The sequence below is a fragment of the Ostrea edulis genome, chromosome 7 (genome assembly GCF_947568905.1).
Source record: "Ostrea edulis chromosome 7, xbOstEdul1.1, whole genome shotgun sequence".
Taxonomy (NCBI): Eukaryota; Metazoa; Mollusca; class Bivalvia; order Ostreida; family Ostreidae; genus Ostrea; species Ostrea edulis.
Window position 1 is genome coordinate 7,110,880 of NC_079170.1, and position 18,117 is coordinate 7,128,996.

Genomic DNA, 18,117 nt, shown 5'->3' on the forward strand with positions numbered 1-18,117 from the left:
TAATTTTGTCTTTCAAAGGGGGTGGGGGTCCACCCTCAAAATGCATTATTTTTACATTTTTTAAGAAAAATTTTTTTAACAAAAAGGGGGGGGGGGTTAGAACTCTTAGAACCCCCCCCCCCCCCCCCCCCCCCCAACCCCCAACCCAACCCACAGGCACTTGTTTCTGTAAATGACTTATGACCTCTGTTTACTAATGTTATTATTAGTATACAGAGGTCATAAGTCATTTATAGAAACAAGTGCCTGTGCCCCAACCTCTGGATCCGCCACTGAAGTGCAGAATGTTTGATCCTCTCCAAAAGGTATGATAATCTTCCTTATTATAAGTTCCTTTTCACAAACCACATGTAAAGTTTGATTTACTATTAAATCAATCATGTCTCTTGTTTAACACACACTGTGATTGAAAAAGAAAATGGTCCAAATATAAGTATGAGTATGTAAACATGGGCATATCCAAGTATTGTGTATAAAACAAAATCTTTATTTGATTAAACATTACCCATTGATGCGATTTCCAAAATGCAAGTATATTCATCTGTGAAATAGGATACAAATCAATTGATAGGCAAGAAAATGTGTACAGTAGTTGTTCTCATTTGTTCTGTGTCTATAAGAAATTGTGTACAGTAGTTGTTCTCATTTGTTCTGTGTCTATAAGAAATTGTGTACAGTAGTTGTTCTCATTTGTTCTGTGTCTATGTCTGTAGGGGCCAGGATGTAGATGTCTTTGTTAATTATATGATTTATTACATCACCCATGTCTACCCAGAATTCTCTACTACCCAGAATTCTCCATGTCTACCCAGAATTCTCTATGTCTACCCAGAATTCTCTACTACCCAGAATTCTCCATGTCTACCCAGATTTCTCTAATTAAGGTTCATTTCTAATGATTACAGAGTTAGATATCATCCATGTCTACCCAGAATTCTCTACTACCCAGAATTCTCCATGTCTACCCAGATTTCTCTAATTAAGGTTCATTTCTAATGATTACAGAGCTAGATATCATCAATGTCTACCCAGAATTCTCTAATTAAGGTTTATCTCTAATGACTACCTCTTTATCTCTAATGTCTACCCAGAATTCTCATATAGGTTTATGTCTGATGTATACCTTGAATTCTTATCTAGGTATATCTCTGAAATTTACAGAGCTACGGTAGGTATCATATCATACATGCCTACCCAGAATCCCCATTAAGGTTTATTTCTGGTTTTTACAGAGCTAGCATTGCAACATGTATCCATGGTGTTCCGATCAGAAAAGAAATGGGATGTTGTTGAACCAATGCCGGATATAGGTTGTTTATTCTCTCTTTCTCTCCCTATCTCTCCCTCATTCTCTCTCTCTCTCTCTCTCTCTCCTTCTTTCTCTCTCTCTCTCTCTCTGTGTCTCTCTCTCTCTCTCTGTGTCTCTCTCTCTCTCTCTGTGTCTCTCTCTCTCTCTCTGTCTCTCTCTCTCTCTCTCTCTCTCTCTCTCTCTCTCTCTCTCTCTCTCTCTCTCTGTGTCTCTCTCTCTCTCTCTCTCTGTCTCTCTCTCTCTCTCTCTCTCTCTCTCTCTCTCTCTCTCTCTCTCTTTATTTACATTTGGAACCTGTATTTACTGTGTGTAATTGATTGTTTTGAATTCCTGATGAATCAGACATTGATTTCTGAATTGTAGGCTGGAGAATAAGGAAGAGCTACATTTTGGTCAAACCTGTAGACCAGCCCAAAGTCCGACAAGTCTTATCTTGGGTTTGTCTTTGTCTAAATATCTATTTACTTGTACCATTATTTTATAGTCGGTACATGCAAACCCAGGACCTGGTTGCACAAAAGTTAGTTAAGTTTAACTGACAGTTAACATTTAGTTATCACTATATAAATGTAAGAGTTAATGACAAATTAACTGTTAAAGTTAGTTTACCTTCATTCAACAGGGTCCTGGAAAATATTAGCTAATTTTTCATATAGACCAAATATTAATCAAGACATACACACGTAACGGGAAGAGAACGGACCGGACCAGGATTTGAACCCAGGACCCCTGAATAACCAGTCAGGTGCTCTACCAACTGAGCTACCCAGGCTGATATCTACAGTCCATATACCCCTTACTACTACATTTTCCTCCCTCCTTACATTTCTGTTACATTTGTACTTTACACCAGCCCCTTTAGCTGGCAGGTGAAAATGCCTGGCAGGGGATAAAGACCAGGGGTTGATGTCTTCAGGGTGTGAAGATCTTTGGGAATAAGGAATGTGGCAGAGACGGGTTTGATCGCGGGTGGCCAGATAGTTCAGTTTGTAGAGCACCTGACTGGAGATTTGGGGGGTCGGGGTTCAAATCCCGGTCTGGTCCTTTCTTTTTTCTCCCTTCCTGTTACACACATTTACCATACTATATTGTTACATGTAAATCAACACTTCATTTAGTGTACTAATATTTTTTAGCTTGATGTGCTAATTTGTAGCCATGCTAGATTTTGAAATCTATGGTTAACCATTATCACATATGATTGGTCAGGATTGCTCATTCATTGCGTAACAGCTCTGATTGCACTAATTAAATTTCAGATACACTAAGATGAGAACACGTGAAATATGTGTGCTTTCTATTGACTGTATGTTGTGATGTAATTTCTGATTTACTTGTACGATACAATTTTGTTCTTTTTTATCAGAGCCACATGAATGGTACAAATTTCTCTGTAACTCTAACAGGTTTATTGTATAAATTACAGAGCGGTTTTGGTCCAGACAAATATATTCCCGAGAAGGAGCTATCTGCCATAATGAAGTTATTACCCACAATTCAGGTTGATATGTATACCAGTATCTGTATCTTGTACACATGCTCAGTTCTCATGACTGAGGTTTTGTTTACGCACTTCCCATGTTTAATTCACTTCCCATGTTGAATGACCACATTCCTATAATTGATGTTTAATTTGCATTATTTAATTACCATAAAAATATTGATAATAATCCAGCAAACTAACAGTGTGTGTAAAATTTAAGTGTGTGCACAAATTTGAATCGCAAATTATAAATTACAGTTCTTCAAATAGTAAAGTATAATTCTGTAGCTTATCAATTTGCCCATGATAATACATATTTACAGGAAGTGCTTCTCTTTTACAGCATCCACATATCTGCCCGGTGACTTTCTCCACGACAACAGAGAGTGGGGGGTTAACTATAAGAGCCTTTCTGGAGAAGGGCTCTCTGAGAGACACAATCTGTAAATGTAAACCCAAGAACCATTTTTTAAAGAAGTACGCAAATCCCAAATCATACTCAACGTTAGACTTAAATGCCGTGAAGATTGTAGGAAAACAAATTCTAGAGGCGTTGAAGTTTTTACATGAAAAAGGGTTACCTTATGGTAAGATTCACAAAATAGAATTTTCATTCCCTCTTTAAAATTTAGAACGGTCCATTTTTGAAAAAAATGTTGTTCCTATTTTGTAGTGATTACTGGTTTCAGTGAAATTCTTAAAGTTATGAATTGTTGTTAACATGTGATCAGAAGTTTGGCAGTAGAGCTGTAGAAGCTGTTATATGATAGTTAAATTCTTTTGTTATGGTGCTTTGTAAACATACTCATATTTTGTACCAGGATAGATACAATATGTCTTCAAAGAATTTTCCTGTTGCTAGGTAATTTACACGCTGGTAACGTGGTGCTGGAAGGTGGGAATTGTCGTCTGCTTGATCTCGAGAACTGGCTACTCGGACTGCCATCTTACTACAGGTCATTCTTCACACAGTTCAAAAAAATCAATGTAAGTTTCACACAAAACAGTGTCATTTAAGAAATAGATTTCGTTTCTGAAAATATGCGAGGGTAGGAGCTGTGACACTATAAGTCAGCATACTTCCCGAAATCCATTACCGCGTGATGAAAAGTATGCCAGCGTGAAGAGTGTCAGTAGTTCATGCCCTTGGGTATTTTCAAAATTGAACTTTATTTTTTATGTTTATACATTCTACGGTTTTGCAATGAATGACCTCATGTCCTTTCAAACTTGAAATTCATTATTTATATTGACATTTAATTTACTTTTCATTTCTGTCAAAATATTCCTAGCTGTTAGAATAGACGTACTATATTTATATAAATTCATACACAGATTGTTCACAGCTGCATGACATTTTATGAGAAATTGACAATCAATACTATTGGTAAAGATAGCAAATTAAGGCAAAAGCATTGGAAATGTATGAATATATAGCTGGTACATTTTCAATCCAACTTGAATTCATCCTTAATGTGATATTGCCTGTTCACATCTCTATGTTTCTGATGCTTGCTCTGAGATGAATACTGCCCATTCATAAGTGAATTGGTTTCAAACCTCCCGAAGTTTATTTCGCAAGGTAAAAAATTGGAACGATAAGAAATGGATTTCAGAAGTTTTGTGGAATTAACAAAGTGTACTCTGAGTTGTTAGTACAGACTGACTTTTAAACTCTGCCTGTTTCAGGTGTTCTGTACAAAGCCTAGAATCTGAGTTGTGTACTATCAACTCACGAGATAAAACAAATTGGACGTGTTTATTGTATCAGGCTTGTGTAAGCACAAAAATCACCTCTCTTGTGGACAAAGGGGCCTCTGTGGCCGAGTGGTAAGAGCATCGTGCTCAAAATCACACGGCCTCTTACCTCTGGTTGGCGCGGGTTTGAATCCCACTCGCACCGGTAAGTGAGAAAGTTTCCCAGTTTACTTTCGGAAGGTCGGTGGTCTCTTCCCAGGTGCATTGTATCAGGCTTCCACCAATATAAACTGGGCGCCACCAAATAACTGAAAAATTATTGATTGTGGCGGAAAACATCAATCAATCAATCAATCTTGTGGACACTTGTCGATTGTGCTAATTTGTGTATATTTATCTCTTTAATTAGACTATTTGAAGAAATAGACATGACAACATGCATCCAGTGAAACATCCTGGTCATTTAAACTCTTTCTTTTACAGACCTGTGAACTGATAGATGTGTATTGCTTTGGTCAGTTGTTGTATGAGTTGTTGTATGGTAAACATCATTTAAACTCTTTCTTTTACAGACCTGTGAACTGATAGCTGTGTATTGCTTTGGCCAGTTGTTGTATGAGTTGTTGTATGGTAAACATCATTTAAACTCTTTTTTTCAGACCTGTGAACTGATAGATGTGTATTGCTTTGGCCAGTTGTTGTATGCGTTGTTGTATGGTAAACATCATTTAAACTCTTTTTTTTCAGACCTGTGAACTGATAGATGTGTATTGCTTTGGCCAGTTGTTGTATGAGTTGTTGTATGGTAAACAGCTCCTCACTGCTTCCTGTGATTCATTCCCTCCATCATCTCCACCAGAAATCAGTAAGTCATCTCCACCAGAAATCAGTAAGTCATCTCCACCAGAAATCAATAAGTTATAGATTATCTCCACCAGAAATCAGTAAGTCATCTCCACCAGAAACCAGGAAGTTATCTCCACCAGAAATCAGTAAGTCATCTCCACCAGAAATCAGTAAGTTATAGAATATTTATCAGGGATGTGAAATTTAATGAAATCAGAGAAGCAGTTACTACTACTCCATGATGTCAAAGGTCTGTCAAACGTGGGAAGATGTAAGAAAAAAAATTTTCCCCAAGAACTTCAAGTAGACAGAATATCAGTACATGGGTCCTAAACTTCTAGCTGAGATTTCACTTGTAAACCACAACTCATCTGAAGAAAAAAACAGGCACTTTGTGTAAACCACAACTCACCTAAACAAAACAGGGCACAAGGGGTGTTAGGAGTTTTACTTAGGAGTAAATAGGAAAACTGTTTAGAAATCATCTTCTCAAGAACTGTGAGGATGCTGTGTATCAAATTAAAGTGCAGGCATCCTTCTGTAGTGTAGATTCATAAGCTTGTTCACACTATGATCCTCAGGACGAGGGTGGGGCCTCAGTAACTAGGTGTTCACATGATGATCCTCAGGATGAGGGTGGGGCCTCAGTAACTAGGTGTTCACATGATGATCCTCAGGATGAGGGTGGGGCCTCAGTAACTAGGTGTTCACATGATGATCCTCAGGATGAGGGTGGGGCCTCAGTAACTAGGTGTTCACATGATGATCCTCAGGATGAGGGTGGGGCCTCAGTAACTAGGTGTTCACATGATGATCCTCAGGATGAGGGTGGGGCCTCAGTAACTAGGTGTTCACATGATGATCCTCAGGATGAGGGTGGGGCCTCAGTAACTAGGTGTTCACATGATGATCCTCAGGATGAGGGTGGGGCCTCAGTAGCTAGGTGTTCACATTAGGATCCTCAGGACGAGGGTGGGGCCTCAGTAGCTAGGTGTTCACACTAGGATCCTCAGGACGAGGGTGGGGCCTCAGTAGGTGTTCAACTGTTACATTGGGACACGCTTCTTATAAAACAGAAGGGTATGATACATGTACAATGTTAGCTGCAATAACGTAGCCCTCTCCGATTTTGAGGGGGGGGGGGGGGGGTATCCTGAAAAGAAAATGTCAGAATAAACAAAATCAGATAGGGCTACTTTATTGCAGCTAGTACATTGTACATCAGCATGGCTTGTCCTATTGTGTAGATTCGTATATCCATTCACACAACAACCATTAGAATCTAAAAGGGAACTGAAGCAGATAGGAAAACTCATCATAAAGAATCATTCACCATGACCTCATGGTCAGAGTGGGTCCATACAAAGCTTTAACACTTCACATAAGAACATTCTTCAAATGATTTTCCTGACAAGAACTAGAAGGCTACAATAACCTGATCGTCAACTCAGACTGGGAAAAACATTTGTTGATTTGATTGTAAATTCTTCTTCACGATCTGTCCTGTAGTTAATTCAGTTCTAGGAGAACCTTTTGTTGATTTAATTGTAACTCCTTCTTCAGGATCTGTCTAGGAGTCCATTTTGCCTGTCCACGCTGATGAAAACCTTTTGTTGATATAAATGTAAATCTTCTACACGATCTGTCCTGGAGTTGATTCTATCCTATTTAGCCCTAGGAGAACCTTTTGTTGATATAAATGTAAATCTTCACGATCTGTCCTGGGGTTGATTCTATCCTATTTAGCCCTAGGAGAACCTTTTGTTGATATAAATGTAAATCTTCACGATCTGTCCTGGAGTTGATTACATTTTTGTATATCCTATTCAGGCTGAGCAGAACTTCTTATTGATTGAACTGTAAATTTTTTATCAGGATCTGTCCTGGAGTCCATTCTGTCCAGTGAAGCCTGTAAAGGTGGCCTACCTACCATTGAAGATTTACTCTCACATCCGTAAGTCAGCAAGCAGAACGAGGAGCTTGTACCTAAAGAGAAATCTATTATTAGACGTAAATCTGTATGTAAGATGGAGTCACAAGAGAAATCTATTATTAGACGTAAATCTGTATGTAAGATGGAGTCACAAGAGAAATCTATTATTAGACGTAAATCTGTATGTAAGATGGAGTCACAAGAGAAATCTATTATTAGACGTAAATCTGTATGTAAGATGGAGTTCACAAGAGAAATCTATTATTAGACGTAAATGTGTATGTAAGATGGAGTCACAAGAGAAATCTATTATTAGACGTAAATCTGTATGTAAGATAGAGTCACAGAACAATCAATATTTTAATCTAACTGAAAAATTTATAAATGTGTACCCCGGGTACAAGTATTTCATTTACAGTTAGAGCAAATATGTTTATAATGACTTTTCACAAACAGTGAAGTGATTTTTGTTCCATGTAATTTTAAAACATATGAACCTACCGTAGATTCCTAAACATATGCGAGGAATTTATCATCGCTTTATTTCACAAGAGGCATCACTCACAAAATAAAATTATTTGCTTTTATTTTTCTGTTGTTAAAATACATGTAAAGATCCTTGATTAACAGACGAGATGCGGATTCATGTACACGCGATTTGACGAATTCGAAGTCATTTCACCATATCAAGTACTCGCGTAAAATAGAGGAATCTACAGTTGGTTATAATAAATTATGTTTATAAGGAACCAAAACTGTTCGTCCCCAGTAGTTCACTATAAGTGTGTTTTACTGTAATTGTTCGTCTCCAGTAGTTCACTATAAGTGTGTTTTACTGTAATTGTTCGTCTCCAGTAGTTCACTATAAGCGTGTTTTACTGTAATTGTTCGTCCCCAGTAGTTCACTATAAGTGTGTTTTACTGTAATTGTTCGTCCCCAGTACTTCACTATAAGCATGTTTTACTGTAACTGTTCGTCCCCAGTAGTTCACTATAAGCGTGTTTTACTGTAATTGTTCGTCTCCAGTAGTTCATTATAAGTGTGTTTTACTGTAATTGTTCGTCCCCAGTACTTCACTATAAGCATGTTTTACTGTAACTGTTCGTCCCCAGTAGTTCACTATAAGTGTGTTTTACTGTACTTTTAATGCCCTTAAATTTACGCATGATAGAAAGAAACATTTGACGCAGTACGCAATATTCTATTAAAGCAACTTGTAATGTTTTTTTTTTTTGCTGTTTAAAACTAGATTCTTTGCTGGTGTGACATTACCTCCAACAGACAAACCGGTTCTGAAAATTCCAAGCAAGTTAAAAGAGGCCATAAAGACTGCAAAGGAAAACACGGAGAGGAGACTAAAAGAGGAGCAGAAAATTGTATTCCGTTTATTATTTCATTCTGTAAAGAATATAAAATCATAAGTAAGATAATTCTATATCAATGTTTTGCATTGAGATGAAAAGAAATATTACACAGATAGGCTTATTGACTACATGTACAAGTGTGTTAATGAGTTTATTAGACTTTGATTTTGATTTTAACCATGATGTCAGAGAGAAAGAGATAGTGAGACAGAAAAAGAGAGAGAGAGAGAGACAGAAAGAGAAACAAAAAGAGAGAGGGAGAGAAGAGAGATTGAGACAGCAAGAGAGAGAAAAAGAGAGTGTTTTACAGTGTATTTATGTACTGTTTCTGTATTTCATTAACAGATTAACCAGATAAAGCGACTATCGAAGGCTAAGCAATTCCATATGTCAGAAGAGGAGAAAAAGAAAAGACGGAAATCAAAAAAGGTTCGAGAAATTTATAAAGATAGAATTAAATATTATTTAACGTTCAGAGTTTCGTATCAGAACATCACCTCTGTGTTGGAGATACATGTACTAAATACTAATGGTGTAAGGCTTTCGTTGATACAGTGATGCAGTACAAAGACTTCAACTTGAGGCAGACTTTCTTTACTACGTGTGCTGTGTAATTTTCTTGAACGTTTGTGCACAGACTGTGCAGTGTAATAGTGCATATGTACATGTATGCACAAAAATGTGCTGTGTGTGTTTATCGATAGTCTTGAAAAAACAAAGTATGATTATTCCCATTTTTAGAACATAACAAAATTCCAATTAAATGGCAAAAGAATAAAGAGTTTTCTACATTGTAAAAATACACATGTATAAGGCCAAAAAAATATGTGATCAAAATCTTATTTTTTAAACTCAAGTAAATTTCTGACGATTACAGCATGAGTTTTATTGTAGGAAAAGGTGAGCTGCTGTGTTGCTGTCTAAGTGTTCTAAGTACTTGGGAATCAATGAGTACATGTATATTTGTGGAGGCTCTCGATTTTCACGGATTTTGTCAGTGCCCTTATCCTGTCAATTCAAAATCTTGATTTTATACAATGTTTCAATGTAAAAGAAATTCATATATTTATGAAATTACATGTACATACCAATCGTAATTAAAATCTTGGCAATCCATGAAAATTGGCCACACAAATCTTAGTGATCTGACAGTGAGTAGCATTGAATGATTCCATTTGCTTGGTCCCTGCACGCTATGTTTTCAAATCCAAACTATATCTCACATATTAGGCTTGTTTAAATTACAGTTTTGATAAAACTACAAAGTGATTCATGTACAATATAGTGTGGTCTCAAAGTCAAATGATATGTTGATAAATACACGATTGGTCATGGCAGTACATATACATGTAGTGGTAAAGAGGCCCAAGTTCTATTCTCAATCCCAGCATCTCGTCAGACCCATGATCCCAAGCACTGGTTCCTTTGTCAAGCACCTGCCATTAGAGGTGAAGGTCACTTGTCATTCGGATATGACATAAAAAACGGAAGTCTTGTGTCGAGGCAGGCGTTAACACATTTTAGAAACCTCACTGCTATGACCCTGAGCACTAAGCATAGGTCAAAATTTGTGGTACTTCACCAATAGCTGGTGACGTCTCAATATGAGTGAAAGATCTTCAAAAAGGATCTAAAAACAGCAAAGAAAGAAAAGACACACACACTTACTGTACACTCATTTACACCATCACTTAATGCAAAGATGCCACCATACCTAGTTCTATGCAATCAGAATCTGCTCGTTTTATGCTGCCTGGATTAAAGGGACTGGTGCACGATTTTCGAAATGATTTTTTGAAAAATTTTTATGTTAAAATTTAAAAATATAACTCATTTAATGTTGACAACCAAAATTTGGACCGTCTGAATGCAAGGATAAGAGCAATATTCTAGCTTTGATTCTGTGTTATGTAAACAAAGACTCGAGTCTTTTTATGTAAACAAACAGACCAGTGAAATGTTAATTTTGTAATTTAAAAAATCTTTAATTTGCACAATCACAAATTTTAACTTTTAAATGAGACATTTTACCTAAATCATACTTGAGATGTGCTATTATATATAATATACTTAGATCAATATCCATTTATATTGAAAACTTCGTAAACAATAACACCCCCAAATCTTTGTTTTCAAAACAAATAATAAACTCTCTATAATGAGCTTCTGTCATGATGAATAACCTTATTTTTTTGTGAAATCTGTATAGATTTTGATCATTTAAAGTGAAAAACAAAATTTGGGGGGGAAATCGTGAATCAGTCCCTTTAAAGATTAGGAGATGTGTTGTTTGGGCCTGATGTCTGTCTTTGATTCCGTTCTTTAGTCTTGCTGAAACTTTTAACTTTAGTTATAGTCACATAGGGAGATCAAAGTTGTAAATTAAAATCCTAAATAACTCAAATTCCTCACTGTTTTGGAATTAAAGGGAATAAATTCCATTCCATTTGGTAAATTGTATTTATTTTACTTATATTAAAGACATAAATTTGGTTTTCATTTTCATCATTTTTGAAAAGAGTTTGTTTGTAGCAAGTGTCGTTAAAATTTTTCACTCGTTATAATTATCCCCAACGTCTTAACTTAATATCTGTATGAACCCGATGGACTGAGGTGAGCATTGTAGTCTATGGACCTCTTTGTTTTTTCTTTGTTTTTTCTAAATTCAATAAGATGCAAGTGTCCTCATGTAGTTTTTATTCAGTTTTCATCATCACTTGACTGTTGCCAGAGCAGGCCCACGATAGACGGTTCAGGATTTATACTCATGGTGTCCCAAGCTCACTGGTATTAAACTCATGATAGTAACGATCGCTACTATCATCCCAAGATGGCGGAAGGAAATTCCGGAAAGACCACGTTTACGTATTATATCTATTTGTACTGTTTATTTGTGAATGATATAAGTAAGAAATATCATACACTAGCAACAATTACGATCAGGTATTATTTTATCTTTTATACGGCTCATATGAACAGAAAATTCGTCGTTGAAAAAACAGCGAGGATTATAGTAACGGAAATGAATGATGATAGTAACGTAAAACTTTCGTTACTATCATCCTCGCTGTTTTTTCAACGACGAATTTTCTGTTCATATGAGCCGTATAAAAGATAAAATAACACCTGATCGTAATTGTTGCTAGTGTATGATATTTCTTACCTACATACCATTTGCAAATAAACAATACAAATAGATATAATAAGTAACCGTGGTCTTTCCGGAATTTCCTTCCGCCATCTTGGGATGATAGTAACGATCAGTTTAATACCAGTGAATCTAATTGATAAAACTAATTACCTTTCAGAAAGCAATGCAGGAAAATGGAGAAACTTCCGGCGAACCTTCAGCCCCTACATCATCTAAGCCCAGTGAAACATCTACCCAGCAACCCAAAGGTGTGTCTGATTTGTACAGTTAGATACAAAAAAATAGATTTGGATTCAAAATATTGTGTATGTTAATGCTTCTGTTACATGTTTACTCTCTGCAATAATTTTTCAGTAAAAATAGTGTATTTGTAGTATCATTAATATTTATGTAATTAAAAATAAATGACTTACTCAAGCTTCAGAAATTCTTGCAGGTTCCTGTGCTCGTTTGATAGATGATGGTTTTAATTAAAACTTGTTTTATTTAGTAGTGTGATATGCGTAATATAATAGACTTTTGCTTCCGGGTAACAGAATGTTGATTGTGGGGTGATTTCTAATTATGCTGTGTGGGTCTATATGCCTTTCACCGTACATAGAGATCTGTCTGTTTTTCATACAGAGTAAATTGCACACAAATGTACCAATACCGCAGTATTGTCAGACCATTTTCCTTCACAAAGTCTTGACACAGTGCGAAAGCAAATCTAAAGTAAACATCTTGCTGTAGATAAGCCACTTTGACAGCTTTATGTACATCTGTTTATGTTCCCTGATCTGAGATGAACAAGAATTTTTTTTTTTCATTTTTAATTTTTTTTTTTTTTTTTTTTTTTTTTTTATAAATATGGTATTTTGATTTTGAAATGAGGCAGCAATGGTGATTTGTCCTTGTAATGTAAAGTTTCTATTTCCTGTGTCTACAATCAAAAACATCTCTTAAAAGTAAAAATTCACCTTTGTCCACCAGTTTCTGCTTTGACAAAGTTACTGGACGATATTCATGATTTTTTAATAATTTACATTAATTCTTACATACGATATCTCACACTTTGTGTTTGAGTCTCTCATTTTTCGAGCCCATCACATACTCTCCTGCATGTATCATTTTCAGACAGAAAAATTGGACAATATCTCAATTTAAAACTGTTAGTATGACTACACAGAAAAACTGTAATGGAAAGAAAATATTCAGTACAGATAAATTGTGGTTTGAATTCCAGAAATATTATCACAAGAGCCCAAAGTCCCCGAATAATAGGTACATTTTGCATGTGTGTTGTCACTGCGTAGTGTTTGTATACTAGCTTTGGTTGAGGAGACTAACTTCTACTTGTAACATGTGTAAGGCCAAATGAAAGTTCTCTCTATCTGAAACACATCGGGACACTAAATTTTCTAAATTGATACACGTTTATACATTATTTTGGATTTCCGGATGTATTTGAAACACATTGGGACACTAAATTTTCTAAATTGATACACGCTTATTCATTATATTGGATTTCCGGATGTATTTGAAACACATTGGGACACTAAATTTTCTAAATTTATATGTGTTTTTCAGTATTTTAAATTTCCTGATCTATTTGAAATACATTGGTACAGTGAATAATTTATATGCATTTATTTGATATTATATCAAATTTCCTGATCATTTTAAAACACATTGGGACACTAAATTTGAATGTGTTTATTCAGTATTATTTTGAATTTTATGATCACCATGATATCAAATTTATTTTCTATCAATCTTTGTAACATTTATAAATAGTATTCTGAATTTCAAACATAAAAAATTGATAACTTTTGAAAATAAACATGAAATTACTTTCCTTTGGCCTTATTGGAAACTGTAATAATATACACATGTACTTTTTTCTGGCTGTGATCTAGAACAGTGCTGTAAAATATGTAGTGTTATATGTCTAATATTTAACAATATTAAGATTTGTAGTGCTATATCTATAATTTTCTCTGGACTCTTTACTGCTTGTAAGTAACATACCATAATTTAGCAATTAGGTAGAGAGGGAAAAAATAATACATGACAAACCCATTAGTATTTTTTTGATTTAAAAAAAAAATCCATACTTAGTGTTTATTTTTTATGATTAGTCTCGTTGTAAGGTTCGGGCTGCGTGATATACACTGTAATGATAATCATTCTTTAAACATTTGCTTTGACTAAGTGCTGTGTTAAAATTGATGTCTGCTTTACTACAATCAAAGCAGGATGCACACATACATATTTTTGCTCTGCCTCGTGGCTTTGTGCATGGCCTTATGCTAAATTTCCGTTTAAAAAAGTACGCTGATGGAGAAGAAATTTCTTGAGTTTTGATGACCTGTCAAGATTTTATAGGTCTTTCATACGTAATAAATTTACAAAACAAGATGCTCAGGGGACAGACCGCTCACCTGACCAATCACATTCTCCCATGTACCACTGCAAGTGTGTTGCATATTAAGGATGCATATTGATTTGACATTATGTGTAGTCCTCTTCATTGATAGTGTGAACGGACCTAATTCGATGCTTCCTGATTTATCAGGTTCCACCCTTGTTGTTCTGGAACTTAGAACACCTCTCGTTACTCTGCCATGACTCCGGAGCTCATGGTTTGAACAAACTTGGTTCTTTATTCTGTACTGTTCTGGTTCATTTGGTCTTGAAAAGTTCAATTTTTAAACACGCAAAAAAAAAAAGTTGAAAAGGACTGGGTATATAAATGACAGACAAATGATAGACACATTTGGAGTTTTCAGCTCAAATTAACACAAAATGAATTCATTGCAAATACAAAAAAAAAAAAAATTAAAAAACGATATTAGAATAATTCAGAAGTTCTAGGAATAGTTGAGATCATGCAATGCAATATCTTTTCTTTTTTTTACTATAATTTTTGAATGAATTGTAGCTTGTGATTTGCATATCATTATTAAAAACAGTGGAATGTTGTCAAGAAGAAGGCTATCAATTTCAAAGCTATACCTGTGCTTTCAGTTTGAGCATTCAGATAATGAAATTACATATATATACTTCCTTTTCAAAAGAGTAAAATATTTTCCAATGAATAGATGATAAACAATAACCCATTACCTAAAGTAATTTTTAAAAAGTTTTTTTTTTTTTTTTTAAAAATGTCCATGACAAGGATTGTTTTAATCCTCACAGTTTCTTATCTATGCAGAATTCTTGTTATGCATGTTTAACCATAATGTCTTTGATGTTTCAGGTTCTAGTGTTCCAGCTGCCCCGCCTCCTCCTCCTGCTCCAGCTGCCCCGCCTCCACCAGTGGCACCTGGAGCTCCGCCCCCACCAGCTCCACCCCCACCAGCTCCAGCTGCACCAGGAAAACCTGCCTCTACACCACTCTCAGCACCTCAGGATGGAAGATCAGCTCTCTTGGGTTCTATAAACAACTTTTCTAAGAAGGGACTAAAGAAAGCTGTAACAAATGACCGAAGTTCACCAAAAGTGTAAAATTTAAGATGAGCGATTGACCAAAGTTATTGAAAATGGAGTTATTTGCAATAGGATTCAGATATTTATTTTTTTCATTGTAGAAAAGGGGCTGTATTCATGAGTTTTTGTCTTTGGAATTTGTTCACGTATTTTTCAAGTTGATATACATGTCTTCAGAATATGTTCGTACAGATATGTTCATATTGAGGATTAAATTTTATCAATTTCCTTGTATTGTAACAGTATATTATACCAGGTGCTTTTGAAATTGTCCAGATCAGTTGTAAGAGATTCACTTCATTTCATATTACTCATACTTTAGGAGAGAGATTTTAATACAATATTTTAACATGTTGCATATATTGTTATATTTTTACTAATGGATTATAATAATAATACTCACAGTATGAACAAAATTGAAAGTAAATGTTGACTCCGTGAAACTTAATACAAATTAAATGATTGGAAAATGACATCATTTTTTACATAGAAATATGCTCCACTCACGTGTCGTGCAAGTATCTTAGAATTTTATTTGATAAGTAAAAAGAAGTTTTTTTCGTTTTTACAGAATATATATTGTACATATATATATATTTTTTTTAATTTTGCAATATTATGCAGGACGACAAAAATAAAAAAAATTTGTGTTGTAAAGCTGTTGTGAATGATGAATAGTTCTAAACCATGGAAACAAAAATAGATTGAGACTCTCGGTTTTTTTTTCATCTTGGAAGGATTCAAAGATTCATTATGTTATTATTCATGAAAAGGGTTGTATGAATTTTATTTTTTTTCCCCAAAATCCAATACTGAGGAATCATCACTGTTCATTGGGGATTAATGTTCGTGGGTCACTATTGCCCTCGAATTTACGTGTCCTCGAACATTTATTTAAACCAAGTAGAGTTATCTCTCCTAGTGACATCTTATCGCTTACCCATGAAATTACGTTCCCAAGAACCAGCAAAATTTTGCTTACCCACGAACATTATTTAACCCCCACGAATTTCAAACTAGTGATTCCACCGTCTGCTTTGTTGCAGTAATAATCGTATTAGAATCATGATTGATGTAAACTTTATGCACTTACCTAAGACTTCTTTGATTTATTCTTTTTTCAGCACAGTTGATGGGATAAATTTTACTCGTTTTAGAATCAGAGTGTGTAGTGAAATATAAATGCTTCATCTATCAAGTGGATATCATAACAACATTCTAAAGGCATTTACAAGAATAACTCCTGCCAATGGAACAGTTTTAGGGGTTGCATAATATAATGGATCTATTGATCCCCAGGGATGGCTGTTAGGGTGTGAAAGAGGATTGTACAGAAGCGTAACTTGTACTGGCTGCAATAATGTACATGTAGCCCTCTCCAATTTTTTTTTTGGGGGGGGGGGGGGGGGCTAGAACTCCTATCCCGAAAACGTCAGAATAAAAAAAATCGGATAGGGCTACATTATTGCAGCTAAACATATACGTTTATAATTGGTAATGTATATATCTGTGATACAAATTGTCATGTTAACTTGTCAAGGTCGAATTGCTAGAATTTGTTGACCACAAATGATGTGGAAATTTTTGCAACTGGCCATATTCACATACACTTTGGAGACTGATATACTCGGATAGCTAAGTGAGAACCCAATGGTTGGATACATCCTGAAGTTGCATTTCTTTTTGCCAACTTTTGTTGTTGTGTTGTACTCGCAGACTGCGATTAATTAATAAATTATTGTAGACATTTACATCTGCTGTCATGTTTTTGGATACAAATCATCGGTTCATTTTTATCATTACAACATTTTTGATTTTGTTCTATGATATAATGTGTTTGATTTACATATTATAATGTACTTGTCAGTGAAAAATTTGAAATACAGCACTATGATAAATATAGGATAATTTGAATTCATTGTTTCATGATATTATGAACATCCACATGTATGTGGCATTCTAGAGATTACAGATTTATTGAAAATCCATGAATGATGAATTTTTTCTTCAAATTTTAATTTGAAATACTCATTTATGTTATTTTCAAAATTCATTTTGTCTTAGCGACATCATTTTGTCTTAGCAACATCATTTTGACCCACTCCACTGTATGGTGTAATAAATATCTACAAAGTCTGCCAGACGTTCTGTTCATTTTCTAGACCATTGTTGACCGAGGCGAAAGGGTAATAATTTCACATGTTGCCCTACAAAACATATAATATTTTTGTTGTTATACTGAATGGTTATCAGTATATTTTAAATGGTGAACCATACACACAGTTCTCAATCAAAATTTGTTCACATTCATATGATAATATAAAGCGCTTTTGCACTTGGAACCCCCCCCCCCCCCCCCCCCCCCCCCCCCCCCCCACACACACACACAAGAAAAACCCCATGGAAAACATATATTCCATGGAATTCCACAGAGTATTGGGTCGGGGAAATTTTGAAAAGCCAGTGAATTAAAAAGACAATTGTGGAATTTGTATGCTCTAACGAATTTGGATTTGAGACAGAATTAGTTTTGAAAGCTGTGGAGTTTAAAAAAAAGAACAACAACCAAAAATGCTGTGTTCCTGTCCTGATTGAAAACTAACTGGAACAATACTTATAGTGTGACAGATAATAGAGAAAGATATCATAGAGTATATAAAAATGTTGTTTGTCTTTGTTGAACAGTAGATGGGTAAAAAATTTGTCCAGAAGTCATTGAGACCCCCCCCCCCCCCCCCATTTTCCATTGCAGTCATGACAGGTTTTCAAAGTTTTTTCCTTTTAACAGTTTGTATTTGTAATACGACTTTTTTTCTTGTGCCAAAAATTCTAAAGCTGCATTTTACGTAAAATTTTACAAG

At 35.2% G+C, this 18,117-nt stretch overlaps 1 protein-coding gene across 4 annotated transcripts in view; it reads left to right on the plus strand.

Annotated features, from left to right (window-relative positions):
• LOC125657240 (PX domain-containing protein kinase-like protein) overlaps window positions 1–17,392 on the plus strand; it is a 22,543-nt gene extending 5,151 nt beyond the window's left edge. Inside the window, exons 4-15 of one of the 4 annotated variants that reach the window (XM_056143152.1) lie at window positions 1,233–1,310; window positions 1,673–1,746; window positions 2,736–2,810; window positions 3,136–3,379; window positions 3,655–3,779; window positions 5,238–5,355; window positions 7,212–7,290; window positions 8,520–8,646; window positions 8,980–9,063; window positions 11,943–12,033; window positions 13,011–13,048; window positions 15,027–15,268. In XM_056143152.1, the coding sequence (XP_055999127.1) occupies window positions 1,233–1,310; window positions 1,673–1,746; window positions 2,736–2,810; window positions 3,136–3,379; window positions 3,655–3,779; window positions 5,238–5,355; window positions 7,212–7,290; window positions 8,520–8,646; window positions 8,980–9,063; window positions 11,943–12,033; window positions 13,011–13,045 (1,130 nt within the window). In that variant the 3' untranslated portion in view covers window positions 13,046–13,048; window positions 15,027–15,268. The other 3 variants (XM_048887920.2, XM_056143153.1, XM_056143154.1) reach the window with 3 other exon arrangements.
• Window positions 17,393–18,117: the final 725 nt, after the last annotated feature.